The sequence below is a fragment of the Salvelinus namaycush genome, chromosome 41 (genome assembly GCF_016432855.1).
Source record: "Salvelinus namaycush isolate Seneca chromosome 41, SaNama_1.0, whole genome shotgun sequence".
NCBI lineage: Eukaryota > Metazoa > Chordata > Actinopteri > Salmoniformes > Salmonidae > Salvelinus > Salvelinus namaycush.
Genome location: NC_052347.1, coordinates 19,842,303 through 19,856,843, shown reverse-complemented (window position 1 = coordinate 19,856,843; position 14,541 = coordinate 19,842,303). Strand labels below are relative to the sequence as shown.

Below are 14,541 nucleotides of genomic sequence, written 5' to 3'. Positions count from 1 at the left end.
CGGAGCGCCAGTCCAGGAAGTTAACATTTACAGGAGTTAGCAGGATAACGAAGCTGTTCAGCCGTCAATATTATACTATTCCCCACGTCCATACAGAGTGGATAGGCGGCGTATCCTTTTCTCAAGCTTTCCAACTGTCTGAAGCCACCGCGTCACAAGGTAAGCACAAACGAGCTGTCAATCTTGGTGTGGTCCAAGCGGTAACGCTAGGCAAACTATGGCTAGCAATGCTAGTTAGGCTAGCAGCACCAACAGCGGTAAGCCAGCTGTCATTGCTAAGAATTACGCGGAACTAGCTTTATTTCCTTTATTCACGCAATGCAATGTGGCATTTAACCCTTGCATGTCCTTGTTTTTTCATGGCTTATGTCGTCAATTAAGAAGCTGCCACCTTCCATTCATAAAACAGCTTATCATCGTGATGACGATGCTGCTAATTTGTTATGGATGGTCACGGATAACTGACTGACTAGCGCAGGTGCCGCGTTCAAAACAACTGGGAACTCTGAAATCTCCGACTTCAGCGTCCCAAAGACAACTGAGAACGCGGGGGGGGGGAGAAACGAGCTCTGACTGGGAAAATCGTTTTGAACTACAATTCCGATGCTGTGTTTTAACATTTAGAAAGGTCAATAATCACCCCTTTCAAACCGGTTTTCGAAACATGCTGATATGTCCCTTTTCATATCAGTAATAAATAAAATAAAAATATACACTTACTTTAGCAGTTTTGCACATAACCACAAGATGTGTGTGCTTCCAGTCGACGAGCTACACACTTTCCACAGTTACGATTACACACAGATATTTGAAGCATGCTAGATGGCTATTTAGCATAGGTGGCCACCTATGTCTTCCGTAAACAAGTAATGCAACTTGGAGATATGGCTGTGTATTATTTTCATTTGATATGGAAGATACGTTCCTTATGTTTCCAAAACCGTACGGCAAGCGATGCGTGTTATAGAGCAAGCGTCAGGGCTCTTAAACTCCCCTGGTCAGAACATACTTCAGTAGACAGCCAGAGTCATCATGATCAAGGATGTTATTTGTTGCTTAACAGACATTTTACTGAAAGACAAATATTTAGGCAGATCATAAATATATTGAGTGGCATGTTGTAGAAGCAGAAAATCCGGTTTGATGAAATCAGCCAGGTAATCCAACTCTATCACATAACAGGTGTATCCATAACCACACCCATTATCATTTCAGACAGAAATTAGGGCCTTGAGGCACCACAGGTAATGAATAGAAGTTATAATCAGACTGTATTTACTTTCAACTGCTTCTCCAGTCGCCTGGAATTGGCAATAACATGAGCTAGACTATGGTAGAGTCTGTTACATCATGCCAATGTCAATATTTGACTAATGTTAACAATTAGATTGACCTCTGTCTACTATACCTCTGATCCACCTCAATGTGCAGTCCAATAGGTGACAGAGGAGGGTAGAGGGAGGATTAGTGTTAAATATAAGGCTTTAGGGGGAGAGAGAACTGAAAGATGTGTTTTTAGCTAGCTTCTGGCAATGTCTCTGTCTAACCCTGAGATTGAATGAGGTATCCATCTGCTTAAGTGTCTTTTTGCTCAGTCTCTGACTTCTGACCGTAGATGATGGTCGACCCCACACTCGCTGAGATGGGCAAGAACCTCAATGAGGCCATGAAGATCTTGGAGGATGGCCGAAAGTAAGCTTTTATGAATTGGTGTTTGTACATAAAGATGTATTGACGAGTATTACACTGGCTGTTAATGACACACATCTCTTCACACATAATGTATGTTAACACAAGTCAGATGCACACACCTGAAGGACTATCTGACTTGTTGGTTTTGTTGTTTGTTTCTCTCCAGGGCATCAGATCCGGATGCAGATAGACGACAGTTCAGCAGGAGTAGTATCCCTGGACCCCTACAGGGAGAGTGAGTACAGCAGATACCCTTGTTTCTCACTTTCAATCTAGTATCTTTCTCTCTCTCTCTCTCTCTCTCTCTCTCTCTCTCTCTCTCTCTCTCACACACATACAAATGTGGATGGTATTTCACAGAAGCAATGAGTTCCCTCAAGCAACGCGTTGTGTGTTTTGTTCCAAACTTCCAGTGGGCAGGATGTGGCCAGTATACTCCAGCTGGTCCAGAATCTCATGCATGAAGATGAGGAGGAAGATAAGCCAAGCCATCGGTAGGTCTGACATTAAAACACCACTACTGAGAGCATATGTCAGTTGGAAGGCCATCTTAGAATTTTCTTATCAGTATAATAAGAATTTCCAAGTGAACAAAAATAAGTTGTTGATAATATCAATAAAAAAATCTATCCGGTTTATTAAAGTTGCAACAGGGAGACGCCTCCAGATCAGAGGCAGAGAAAATGTCTATCTGGCCTCTTGGAGACAGGCCCTTTATATTCTAATCAGACAGTACCAAGTGTTCTGTAAAAAACAGCCCAAGGGGCTTGTAGGAAGTCAAAACAAATTGCAGTGACATTGTCAGCTGCTACAGAATCACACCATGTTTCACAGAATACAGTAATAATCAGTGTCCTTGTACCTCCAGTCTGGCGTCAATCACTATCAACAGAACCTTGCACAAACAGAACGTGAAAACAAATAAATATGCTAAGCATTGTGTTAATCACTCTTCACTGTATATGAACTTTATTATTCTTAAATATTCCCAATACAATCAGTATAATGCAGTTTATCAACATCATGTCTTTGTGACCTCACTTCCTGTGCATGTCTTGTCCCCCCAGCAGGATGCAGAATGTCGGAGAGCAGGGTCACATGGCGTTGCTAGGACACAGCCTAGCAGCCTACATCTCAGTGCTGGACAGGGAGAGACTCAGGAAGCTGATCACACGCATCGCGTCTGACACAACACTCTGGCTCTGCAGACTCTTCAGGTGTGTGGGTCTGTCTGTCGAGTGCATGTGTGTGCTTGTTCCTGGTGCATTGCTAAGTGGATTTTGATGTCCTGCCAGGTATGAGAGTGGCTCAGCATACTACCATGAAGATGACAGAGAGGGCCTGCTGAAGGTGTGTCGCCTGGTCATCAACACCCGCTATGAGGACTACTCCACAGAGGGCTACACCGTGCTCAACTCCAGACAGCCTGTCATTTACCAGAGCGCCACCTGCAGGCCTGGCCTGGGACAGCACCTTTGCAGCCAAGTAGGTGTAGAAGCAGGCATAGAAACGCATTGCGTGTTGTTACATGAAGACACAGACAGACCTTTTTGATGTTACTTTAGTATTATAAGAGCAGATATTTCAGAAGTTATTCAATGTAGATTGACTTTAACAGAAATCCTCTCTTCCTCAGCTGGGTCTGCCTCTGTCCAGCCTGTGCACCGTCCCCTGTAACACCATGTTTGGATCCCAGCACCAAATGGTAGATCAGCCTCATTTAGATAGGGCTCATACAATGTGCACTACCAAAGTATGTGGACACCTCATTCCAAAATGATGGGCATTAATATGAAGTTGGTCCCCCCACTTTGCTACTATAACAGCCTCCACTCTTCTGGGAAGGCTTTCCATTAGATATTGGAACTTTGCTGTGGGGACTTGCTTCCATTCAGCCACAAGCGCATTAGTGAGGTTGGACTCTGATGTTGGGCGATTGGGCCTGGCTCGCAGTCAGTGTTCGATGGAGTTGAGGTCAGGGCTCTGTGCAGGCCAGTCAAGTTCTTCCACATTTCATGAAGTTCCTGACGAACAGGTATTGTGCTGACATTCCATCCAGAGGCAGTTTGTAACTTGGTAGTGTGTGTTGCAACCAAGGACAGATCATTTTTACGCACTATGCACTTCAACACTGGTGGTCCCGTTCTGTGAGCTTGTGGGGCCTACCACTTCGCGGCTGAGCTGTTGTTGCTCCTAGACATTTCTACTTCACAATAACAGCACTTACAATTGACCGGGGTAGCTCTAGCAGGGCAGAAATTTGACAAACTGACTTGTTGGAAAGGTGGCATCCCATGACGGTGCCACGTTGAAAGTCACTGAGCTCGATTTTATACACCTGCCAGCAAAAATAGCCAAATCCACTAATTTTAAGGGGTGTCCACATTCTTTGTGTGTGTATGTATATATGTGTATATATATATACACGTGTGTGTGTGTGTATATAAACTCAGCAAAAAAAGAAACGTCCTCTCAATGTCAACTGTGTTTATTTTCAGCAAACTTAACATGTGTAAATATTTGTATGAATATAACAAGATTCAACAACTGAGACATAAACTGAACAAGTTCCACAGACATGTGACTAATAGAAATGGAATAATGTGTCCCTGAACAAAGGGGGGGTCAAAATCAAAAGTAACAGTCAGTATCTGGTGTGGCCACCAGCACCGCAGTACTTAATGCAGCATCTCCTCCTCGTGGACTGCACCAGATTTGCCAGTACTTGCTGTGAGATGTTACCCCACTCTTCAACCAAGGCACCTGCAAGTTCCTGGACATTTCTGGGGGGAATGGCCCCAGCCCTCACCCTCCGATCCAACAGGTTCCAGACTTGCTCAATAGGATTGAGATCCGGGCTCTTTGCTGGCCATGGCAGAACACTGACATTCCTTTCTTGCAGGAAATCACTCACAGAACGAGCAGTATGGCTGGTGGCATTGTCATGCTGGAGCGTCATGTCAGGATGAGCCTGCAGGAAGGGTAACACATGAGGGAGGAGGATGTCTTCCCTGTAACGCACAGCTTTGAGTTTGCCTGCTATGACAACAAGCTCAGTCCGATGATAATGTGACACACCGCCCCAGACCATGACGGACCCTCCACCTCCAAATCGGTCCTGCTCACGAGTACAGACCTCGGTGTAACACTCATTCCTTTGACGATAAATACAAATCCGACCATCACCTCTGGTGAGACAAAACCGCGACTTGTCAGTCAGTGAAGAGCACTTTTTTCCAGTCCTGTCTGGTCCAGCGACGGTGGGTTTGTGACCATAGCTGACGGTGATGTCTGGTGAGGACCTGCCTTACAACAGGCCTACAAGCCCTCAGTCCAGCCTCTCTCAGCCTATTGCGGACAGTCTGAGCACTGATGGAGGGATTGTGCGTTCCTGATGTAACTCGGGCAGTTGTTGTTGCCATCCTGTACCTGTCCCGCAGGTGTGATGTTTGGATGTACCGATCCTGTGCAGGTGTTGTTACATGTGGTCTGCCACTGCGAGAACAATCAGCTGTCCGTCCTGTCTCCCTGTAGCGCTGTCTTAGGCGTCTCACAGTACGGACATTGCAATTTATTTCCCTGGCCACATCTGCAGTCCTCATGCCTCCTTGCAGCATGCCTAAGGCACATTCACACAGATGAGCAGGGACCCTGGGCATCTTTCTTTTGGTGTTTTTCAGAGTCCGTAGAAAGGCCTCTTTAGTGTAATAAGTTTTCATAACTGTGACCTTAATTGCCTACCGTCTGTAAGCTGTTAGTGTCTTAATAACGACTGTTCCACAGGTGCATGTTCATTAATTGTTTATGGTTCATTGAACACGCATGGGAAACAATGATCTGTGAAGTTATTTGGATTTTTATGAATTATCTTTGAAAGACAGGGTCCTGAAAAAGGGACGTTTCTTTTTCTGCTGAGTTTATGTATTTAGGATACTGGGGTGCCTGTATGCGTACTACCTACCATACTACCCTGATTTTTAAATGGAAAACGTCTCCCTGGGTGTTTTGCTGATTGCAGGACATAGCGTTGCTGGACAAGCTGATTAGAGAGGATGTGGAGACTGGGAAGCTTCCATTGCTGCTGATTGCCAATGCTGGTCAGTGGGAAATTTTATCACCTTTTTAATACAAGAAATGGCTAAGAACACACTTCTACTCTTTAAAAGTGTTTTATTTTCTCCAAGGTTGTGTGCTTATTGAAAAACCTAGCATGGTGACAGTTTTTTTTTTTTTTTTTTTTAACTTTATTTAACTAGTCAAGTCAGTTAAGAACAAATGTATTATCTACAATGACGGCCTACCAAAGGCCTCCTGCTGGGACGGGGGCTGGGATAAAAAAAAATGTATGTGTGTGTGTACACACATCACAACAATGACAACGCAACACGGAGACCTAAGACAACACAGCATGGTAGCAACATGACAACAACATGGTAGCAACACACATAGTATTACACTCTAAAGTGAAACAATGTTTACCCCTTCACCAACCAGGATGTTATTGTATGACTTACCTGGTCAAATAAAGGTTAAATCAACATGTCTATCACTGACTTATTGACCAAGACGTACAGCAGAGTGACTCCGAGCGTACTCACTGCCTGTCTTCCCAGGCACCCCTGGGGCGGGACACACAGACAAGCTGGGCCGTCTAAAGGAGCTGTGTGAACAGTATGGCATGTGGCTCCACATAGAAGGGTGAGTAACAACATTACACATACTTGTTATACTTCAAATATGTCTTTAAACAACCATATTGGAGGGGTTTGTAAATGCTTTATAACTGCTTGGTCTTTTCTGTCTCTCAGGGTCAACTTGGCCACCCTGGCTCTGGGGGAGGTCTCGTCCCCCGTGACGGTACGTATAGGATATGCTCTCCCATTCTGTGACCCTCAGAACTCTAAATGTATACACTAAGATGCCTGTATAGTACGGTAATGTAATATGTCTACTATGTGTCTGCCCCCTCCCCTGTCCCCAGGCGGCCACCAGGAGTGACAGTATGACCCTGACCCTGGGTCCGTGGCTGGGCCTGCCTGCTGTCCCAGCTGTCACCCTCTACAGACACGAGGACCCAGCCCTGGTATGCTTTCTCCTTCCTGTTCTCTCTTCTTTGGTATGCCCTTTTAACTCTCTCCTTGTCTGTAGCTGTAGGGCCTTTAAACTTGCATCCTTCCTTCCTTCCTGCCTCCCTTGAAGTTACTAGAGATCTGATATGACTGTATTGGTGAAAGCTATGTGGTAGAATCTTTGCTTTCACCTATCCACCTATTCACCTATCCACCTATCTCTCTCCTATCTTAGTCTCTGGCAGCTGGGTTGACCTCCAGTCAGCCAGTAGAGAAGCTGCGTGCCCTGCCTCTCTGGCTCTCCCTGCAGTACCTGGGCCACGATGGGATAGTGGAGAAGATTAGACACGCTGTAGAGCTCGTAAGTACTTTGGGTTAGTAATTACCATGTGGGTTAGCGATCTGTATTAATTTCTATCACCTTACTGCTAACAAACTGACCTGTGTTGTATCTCTTTTTGTCTGTAGAGCCAACAGCTTCTGGAGAAACTGAAGACTCTGGCTTCCATAAAGACTTCAGTAGGTCCACAACTTTCTGTTAAACTATCTACTACTATTAATGTGTGTGGAAAGCATTTATGCATTGAGGCTGTTCTAAGCAGTCATAAGCTGTTTATTGTATTTAGTAATGCACTATGGGTGTAAACGAAGGCACTATAAAGCCATTACACATAGGTGGGTCATATGATGAAGGCCCCCAATATATAAGCTTTTGCTTGAGTTTTAAGATACGATAACTTAAGAAAACAATCATAAGATCACACTTAACTCTAACACATAACATTTATAAAGATTCTGACGTCTGTTATGTCATCATCAGGATGAGCTTGACTCTGAGATCTCTTTCGTCTGCTTTGACTATGGTAAAGAAACAGCACTGAGCCTCGCTAACAGAGACCTCCATCATACTGTTGCAAAACAAAAACCTTGTTCACAGGCATCAGCTCTGAGCAGATAGTGACCTTTATATAATCTGAAACTGAGTGTGAATATGATTTACACATGTAGACGATATAGAGATCATTGGAACGGTGCAGTAACTGCTGAAGCTGATCTGGTGAACAAGCAGAGTGTGTGGGTCTGGTTACTGTGTTGATGGTGGCTTTGAGTACCGTTTGTTGTAGTGAGTGTCGTGTGTAGGAAGTGTGTGTATACTGTAGATAGTGAGCTGTTGGGTTGCCTTGGTTACAGGGTGTGGTGTCTCTCTCTCGGATCCCGCCGATCTCAGGGGGCTCTCTACGGGACTTGCTGGGCTCTCTCATTCTGTCTATTGTAGGTGGGACCAACCCTCTTTCCCCTGCCTGCTCCCACCTTTCTTTCTCTGTTTCACTCTGTACCTGACCATGTTTTTCCACCTGAATGCACTGAAAGGCACTGTATTTGAGACACCGCTCAAATCGAGGGCACTCATTTGCTAAAACTGCAATCAGTCCTCTTCCTGGTTCCTGTCCAATCATCACTACAGGCATGTTTTAGGCACAGCAGACAATGTCCTGTCCCCCCCACCACCACGTCTTCACAGAATCCTGATGACTCTAAAGTTGAACTTTGGCCCAGGCGTCATCAAAGATGGACCTCACTGTGTTTACATAACTACCCTGTTAGGGTACAACAGTAACAATCCAACATGTCACTTCAACCAGTCAATCCTGCTATGGGTACTGGGTAGATGTACAAAGTATACACAGTACATACAGTATAATGGTCAGTTGTGGATTTGTCGTAGGTTATAAGAGTTAGTCATATATATAAAGTCCATGGAAAACACAGACATGTCCATTGTGAATGGAAGTCATAGGCATTGACATTTATGCCCAAACATTTACCTTTTTTTAAAGCTGCATGATTTAACAATCTCTATGCAGACCAGTTTGACTGCTCAAACAGAGGATGTGTGTCACAAACCCAGGCATCTCCATAGCATCACATCACACAGTTTCTCCGGCCCATTCTCACACATTACACCTGTTTGCATGTTAATGACAACAGAGTTTTTTAAAGATCAAAGGTTATGATCCTGGATGTGTGGAACCTCACCTGTGTGTCTCTCACCCTTCCTGTGCTGCAGGTGGAGGATGAGCTCAACTCTCCAGTAGTAGTGTTCAGGTTCTCCCAGGAGACCAGTGCAGGTGAGTGGTTAACACTACTCTTCCTGTTCTAACACATTTTCCTCAACTAACCAGGAACTCTTACTCAGCTGCATCCAACTTACTTTAGATGCAATGTGGGCATTCAAATGATGTAATAATGCATTCAAATGAGTATCATGTAAATGTACTATGTGTTTGAATTTGGCATGTTATATGTAATAGGTCATAATGCTATGCCCTCTTCCCTCTACTCAGAATCCAGTGGTGGTTCTGTGGAGGGCTACTTTGCTGGAGAGAGAGAAGTGCTAGATTCCCTCAACAGATGGGTGAGCATTTGTTTACATGTGTAATGGGTGAGACAATGTTGGTTGCTTGGTTGGTTGGTTGATTGATTGTGTCTGCCTGTAGCTGTGTGAGCGGTTGGCACAGCTGGTGCCCGCCAGCGGGGTAGACATAGTGGAGTTGGAGGACGAAGGCACCTGTGTCCGCTTCACCCCTCTTATGACCGCCGCAGGTAACACACTCACCTGTAGGACAGACACACATCATAAAGAAAGGCACACATTCACCTATAAAATAAACATTCACATGTAAGACACACACTCACCTGTTAGACATACCATAATTTGTATTACACACACTCACCTGTACAGTTAATGAAGAACACCTGATCATCATCAGTCAGGCACAACTCTCCTTTTGTTGACCCTGTAGCTGTTGACCTCTGAACTCTGCCCTCTGACCTGTTCCCTCCCAGCCCTGGGGACCCAGAGGTGTGACGTGGATCTGCTGGTGGAGCGGTTGACTGAGCTGGTTCCTGTGCTGAACTGTACGCTGCGTCTCAGACTGGACTTCAGAGAGGAGGTGTACCGCCACTCTGCCCTCAGTTACATAGAGGACCTCAGCTGGCCTGGCCTGGGAGCCGTCAGGTAGGAATATAATGTTATTCATTCCGTATTTGTATCATTAGTAGCTGTGTAATTACCATTTTACCATGCCATTTCATAGTAAAAACGTGGTCATTTCTGTACAGTAAAATAAAGTGTGTAATTTGTGTAAAGCAATGTGACTTGTCCACAAAATGATTGTGTGTATCCACTCAGGTATGAGCCGAGGATTGAGGAGCTGAACGACAGTAAGAGACAGTTGGAGGTGGAGAAGATCAACAGTGAGCTGCTGGTGAAACTAGGGGATCTGGATGCAGACCTCATCTTCTCCACCGGTCAGTACTGTGCCTGTCCACAGCACAGAGCTTCTTTTATCACATCTGAAACTCAAGGTTTCATTCTTCCCCTCAATTCAAGGAATGATTCAGACCTGGTTCTGATTCTGCCTGCTTTACCTCTTAACTTCTCTCCCTCCATCCTCAGGCCTGGAGTTCGGACCCGAGAAGGACTGCATATTTATTGGCATGGCAACGGAGGACCTAGACGTTGCAGAGCTAGTGGATACGATAGCCGCCCTGGGGAGGGACATAGAGGAAAACGGCAGGGTAACGCTATCTCCTTCTAATCTATTTACCTACAGTCTGTCACTTCCTCCAACATGGCTTGTACTTCCAGATTATATCGATTTTTGATGATAAAATGTAATAAAGAATCTATGCAATACTACAATCCTATTGCATTGATTGCGTTGTAAATGACTATTTTCTTCTGTCCCATCTTGTCACTAGCTATTAGAGAACATGACAGAGGTGGTGAGGAAAGGCATCCAGGAGGCAGAGCTCCAGCTCCAGAAAGACAACCAGGACAAACTCATGGAGGAGGTGTGTGTGTGCCCGTTTTTGTATGTGTATGACATTAATTTGTATACATGTACATTTTATGGACTGATTTGTATTTGAAAAATTGCACCATCTCTCTCTCTCTTTCTCTCAGGGTGTGTTGAGACAGATTCCTCTGGTCGGATCCGTGTTGAACTGGTTCTCTCCGTTCCAGAGCACTGTGAAGGGCAGAACCTTTAACCTGGCTGCAGGTACACAACTGTGTGTGTGTGCCTGCTCCTAGGTTGCTCCTGTACATCTGCATTCCGATGGTATATTAAGTGACTGTTTCCCATAGGTTCCCTGGACTCCACAGAGCCCATCTACTCCATGAAGGCCCAGACAGGTGGGCTGGCGTCGCCAGAAACCCCTACCTCCTCTGCCAAGAGACTGCCAGGTATGGTCTCACAGAATCTATAGATGGGATATTCTTGTTCTTTCGCAGTCATTCTCTTTTAAAATCAAGGGACATATTTTATTTATTAAAAATACTGGAAATCTTAGACTACTATTCTCTGATTCCTCCTCCACGTGCAGGACAGAGGCTGTTCCGGCGCGAGGGTGCAGGGGGCTCTGACTCCCACAGTGAGACAAGCTCCGTGGGCCAGGCTGAGGATCTCTCCAGGGAGAGGTTCCCACAACCCACCACACCCAACCCACCTTCCCCTGTCCCAGACGAGGCGGTTTCCATGGCCCCTGAGAGTCCAGAGACCCCCCAGGTGCTGGCTGAACCCGAGCCCACGCAGGATAACGGCGAGGTGGGTACACAGGAAGGGGAAGAGGAGGAGAGATGGCCTGAGGGCCAGGAGGCACCAGTGGAGGAGACGGGCAGATAGGACAGCCACCAGGGCAGGGTTATTTGAAACCAGCTCTGAAAGGTTCCAGGCCAGTCCAGCAGGTGTTGCAGAGCAGGGATTTATTCCATTCTCAAATAATTCTCCCTTGCATCTTTTCTTGACAACTGTCTCCTTATAGATCTAAAGGGACTGGAAACTGTGATGAGAGATAATTAGACAGCAAAGGCTTCACTTAGCCTACCAGAAGGGTAGGGAGTGCTTTTGTCATTTTATCTCTACTTTATTCTTTCTTTCCAGTCCCTTGATGACTGGGAGAGGTCAAGGACAACGGGAAGGAACCAGGATTTCAGAATGGAATCCAGCCTTAGTCTCTAGGGTTGTGTCTGAGGACTCAATCATTGTGGGTTAATAAATAACTATGTAGGAGTAGGACCTAAGAACTCTGGTCAAGCAGGAACTACACCTGAGGCAGGGAGTCAAAGGTGAAGGGTCGTCTGAGGACTTCCTGGTTCATGGCCTCCACTCTACTTCAGTCGGTCTCGTCATGGCCCGGAGGTAAAACAGCTTATATGCAAGCCAAGTAACGTGTGACTAACACTGGAAATAAAACAATTTTAGTTTGTATGTAATGTATGCACACCTATTTCTATCCACTCAATCACCATCATGATCAGTAAAACCAGATCTATATAGAGGGAAATGTAGTAGAAAAATGAAAGCATACTGTGATATGAATTGAACGAGAGAATACTCACATCCACCCGCTTCTGATCTTTAAACACACCCACAGTATATGTGCACTACCCCAATAGACCGTCCATGGTTTGTCAAACACCCTCCTGTTAATTTTTGCACATACTTGGGTCTGATTGGTGTATTTTATTTTATTTTTTACAATATAAATGTCTGTTTTTAATAATCTGACCAATGGGGCTAACATTTCCTTACAAGCAAAGTCTTGCTTAACATGCATTCTGAGGAAATTTCCTTTGCCAAAAAATATAGTGGCTGTAAGTTATGTTGATGTTTCCTGTGAGAAAGACATACTGTAGCCTAGTAGCTATTATAATGCCTAGACTGATGATAGCATATTTGCAGGTTAAAGGATTTGGTTTCGATGCAGGGTTGTTTAAAATATATATATATATTCCATTTGTTCTGTCCATTATTACTGCACTACCTTATTTAATGTTGCACATAGTCATTTTATTTTTTTAATTCTCAAAATAAATCTATAATTTGTTGCAATAACTACTTTGATGAATTATGATTCCTGACTTGAAATGACACAACAATATTTCCGTCCTGCTTCCATTACACTCTCTTTGATTTCACATACCTTTTCTCTCAGCCCTTTGTCAAGGATCCAGTTTTATGTTCCTTCCATACCATTAACTTCTCTCTCTTGAAGACATCTAGAGAATTTAACTATTCTTGACCTACAGCTCTAAGGGGGTTTACGACATGTTTTGTACACAGTTGTAATTATTGAAATGATAGGTGTTATATTCTCGTTGTCCAATCATATTTCTGCTATGTAGTCATAAAATTTGGGAGAACTTTAATGACCTAGGGTGTCAGTAGACTACTGACATTACAATGACTTTCAAATGTGATGAATCATTTGCTTATAAAACTGCTTTCGTATCCACTGTGCCGTTAGACATTTTTATATCCAAAGCAGACAGAATGGAATGAGCTTATACTTTAAAGTTTTTCTTAACTTAGGATGTGCACTTAACTTGAAAATACAACCGTAATTGTTGTCTTCTGAATTGATACTATAAAGATGATCTTGGTTCACTGTACTCTGATATAATTTCCATTTGTTGTATATCTGTTTGTCGTAAGGCTTTGTTATTATGTCTTTATCACCTTACTTTATTGAGGACATAGTTTTCATATTCATTAAACATGTATGTACATGTTACTTTTTATTCTGCTCCTAATCAGCAATTCTGGTGCAATAATCTACTCACAGCAAAGGAGAAAAATAACTGATATTTAATGTTGAACTGGGAGCATTATTTTTGATACACCATTAATTTAGTTTTCTGAAGTGAAAATATTTAATAGATTAATGTTTTAAGGACATAGGTGGTTGAAGTACATACTGCACTAATCTCATTGAAGTGCAATGCCTGTTTCTCAAAGATGTCTGAAAAAACACTGGTCAAATGTAATTTCATGGGATGGAAAGAGGGATGTATTGAAGAATCAAATCAGCTTTATTAAAACATGATATAAAACACTTTTGTGTCATCAATTATTTGCAGGGACTCTTAAATGTACAAGTCAAAGGTGTTAATGAAATTGTTAGTTACCAAGTTATCAGTAATTCCACAGTCAACATCATTGAAATCCTGATTTAGTACCGGAATCGAGTTTCCCGTCAACCGGTGCCTCAACATCATCCCCTTGTTCCCAGGAATCAGGGGCAGCGTCTCTCGCGTCCATCGTGTCTTTGCTAGACATTTTGCTAGACATTGTCTCTCCCTAGTGGCAAAATTAGTACTTTGCACCAAGGCCTCAGCAGTGTCCATACAGAACAAAATTATAAACGCAACATGTAGTGTTGGTCCCATGTTTCATGAGCTGAAATAAAATATTCCACAAATTATCCATACGCACAAAAAGCTTAACTCTCAAATTTTGTGCAAAATATGTATTTACATCCCTGTTAGTGTGCATTACTCATTTGCCAAGATAATCCAGTCACTTGACAGGTGTGGCATATCAAGAAGTAGGAGTATTTCTGTCTGTAATAAAGCCCTTTTGTTAGGAAGAACTCATTCTGGTTGGCTGGGCCTGGCTCCCCAGTCACGTTAAATCCATATATTAGGGCCTAACGAATGTATTTCAATTGACTGATTTCCTTCTATGAACAGTAACTCAGTAAACACGTTGAAATTGTTGCATGTTGCGTTTATTTCAATGGGAATGAAAATGAACTAAACTTGCATATGTTTACTTATGTGAAATGGACTGCAATGCCATTAGATACCCACTGTCTGTCAATAGAGAAGGCCTATACTGTGGAAAGAACTCAAACTCACAGACAGGCCTATACAAAAATATCCAGTGATAGTTTGTTGCAGATGCAGTTCCTAGATTTTTCTGCGAGATGT

The 14,541-nt window shown here is 43.7% G+C and overlaps 1 protein-coding gene across 2 annotated transcripts; it reads left to right on the top strand.

Annotated features, from left to right (window-relative positions):
• LOC120034530 (pyridoxal-dependent decarboxylase domain-containing protein 1-like) lies at window positions 1–13,664 on the top strand. Of its 2 annotated transcripts, XM_038981123.1 has the most exons (24): window positions 1–159; window positions 1,616–1,692; window positions 1,859–1,927; window positions 2,106–2,186; window positions 2,760–2,909; window positions 2,988–3,177; window positions 3,329–3,397; window positions 5,711–5,789; window positions 6,306–6,390; window positions 6,501–6,549; window positions 6,674–6,775; window positions 6,997–7,122; window positions 7,230–7,280; window positions 8,830–8,890; window positions 9,107–9,177; window positions 9,260–9,365; window positions 9,609–9,780; window positions 9,955–10,073; window positions 10,222–10,343; window positions 10,527–10,619; window positions 10,732–10,828; window positions 10,915–11,013; window positions 11,154–11,374; window positions 11,711–13,664. In XM_038981123.1, exons 2-24 carry the CDS (start codon window positions 1,616–1,618, stop codon window positions 11,786–11,788), a joined length of 2,367 nt encoding a protein of 788 aa, XP_038837051.1. In that variant the 5' UTR covers window positions 1–159; the 3' UTR covers window positions 11,789–13,664. The 2 variants fall into 2 exon arrangements, with proteins under 2 accessions (XP_038837051.1, XP_038837052.1); XM_038981124.1 differs by having other exon boundaries at window positions 2,763–2,909; window positions 11,154–13,664.
• Window positions 13,665–14,541: the final 877 nt, after the last annotated feature.

Bases quoted from the DNA above. Each gene is read 5' to 3' on its own strand.
- LOC120034530 (XM_038981123.1), top strand. From the start codon at position 1,616: ATGATGGTCGACCCCACACTCGCTGAGATGGGCAAGAACCTCAATGAG. The intron at 6,550-6,673 runs GTACGTATAGGA...CCCTGTCCCCAG, and splicing joins AGGTCTCGTCCCCCGTGACG to GCGGCCACCAGGAGTGACAG. The intron at 6,776-6,996 runs GTATGCTTTCTC...CTCCTATCTTAG, and splicing joins GACACGAGGACCCAGCCCTG to TCTCTGGCAGCTGGGTTGAC.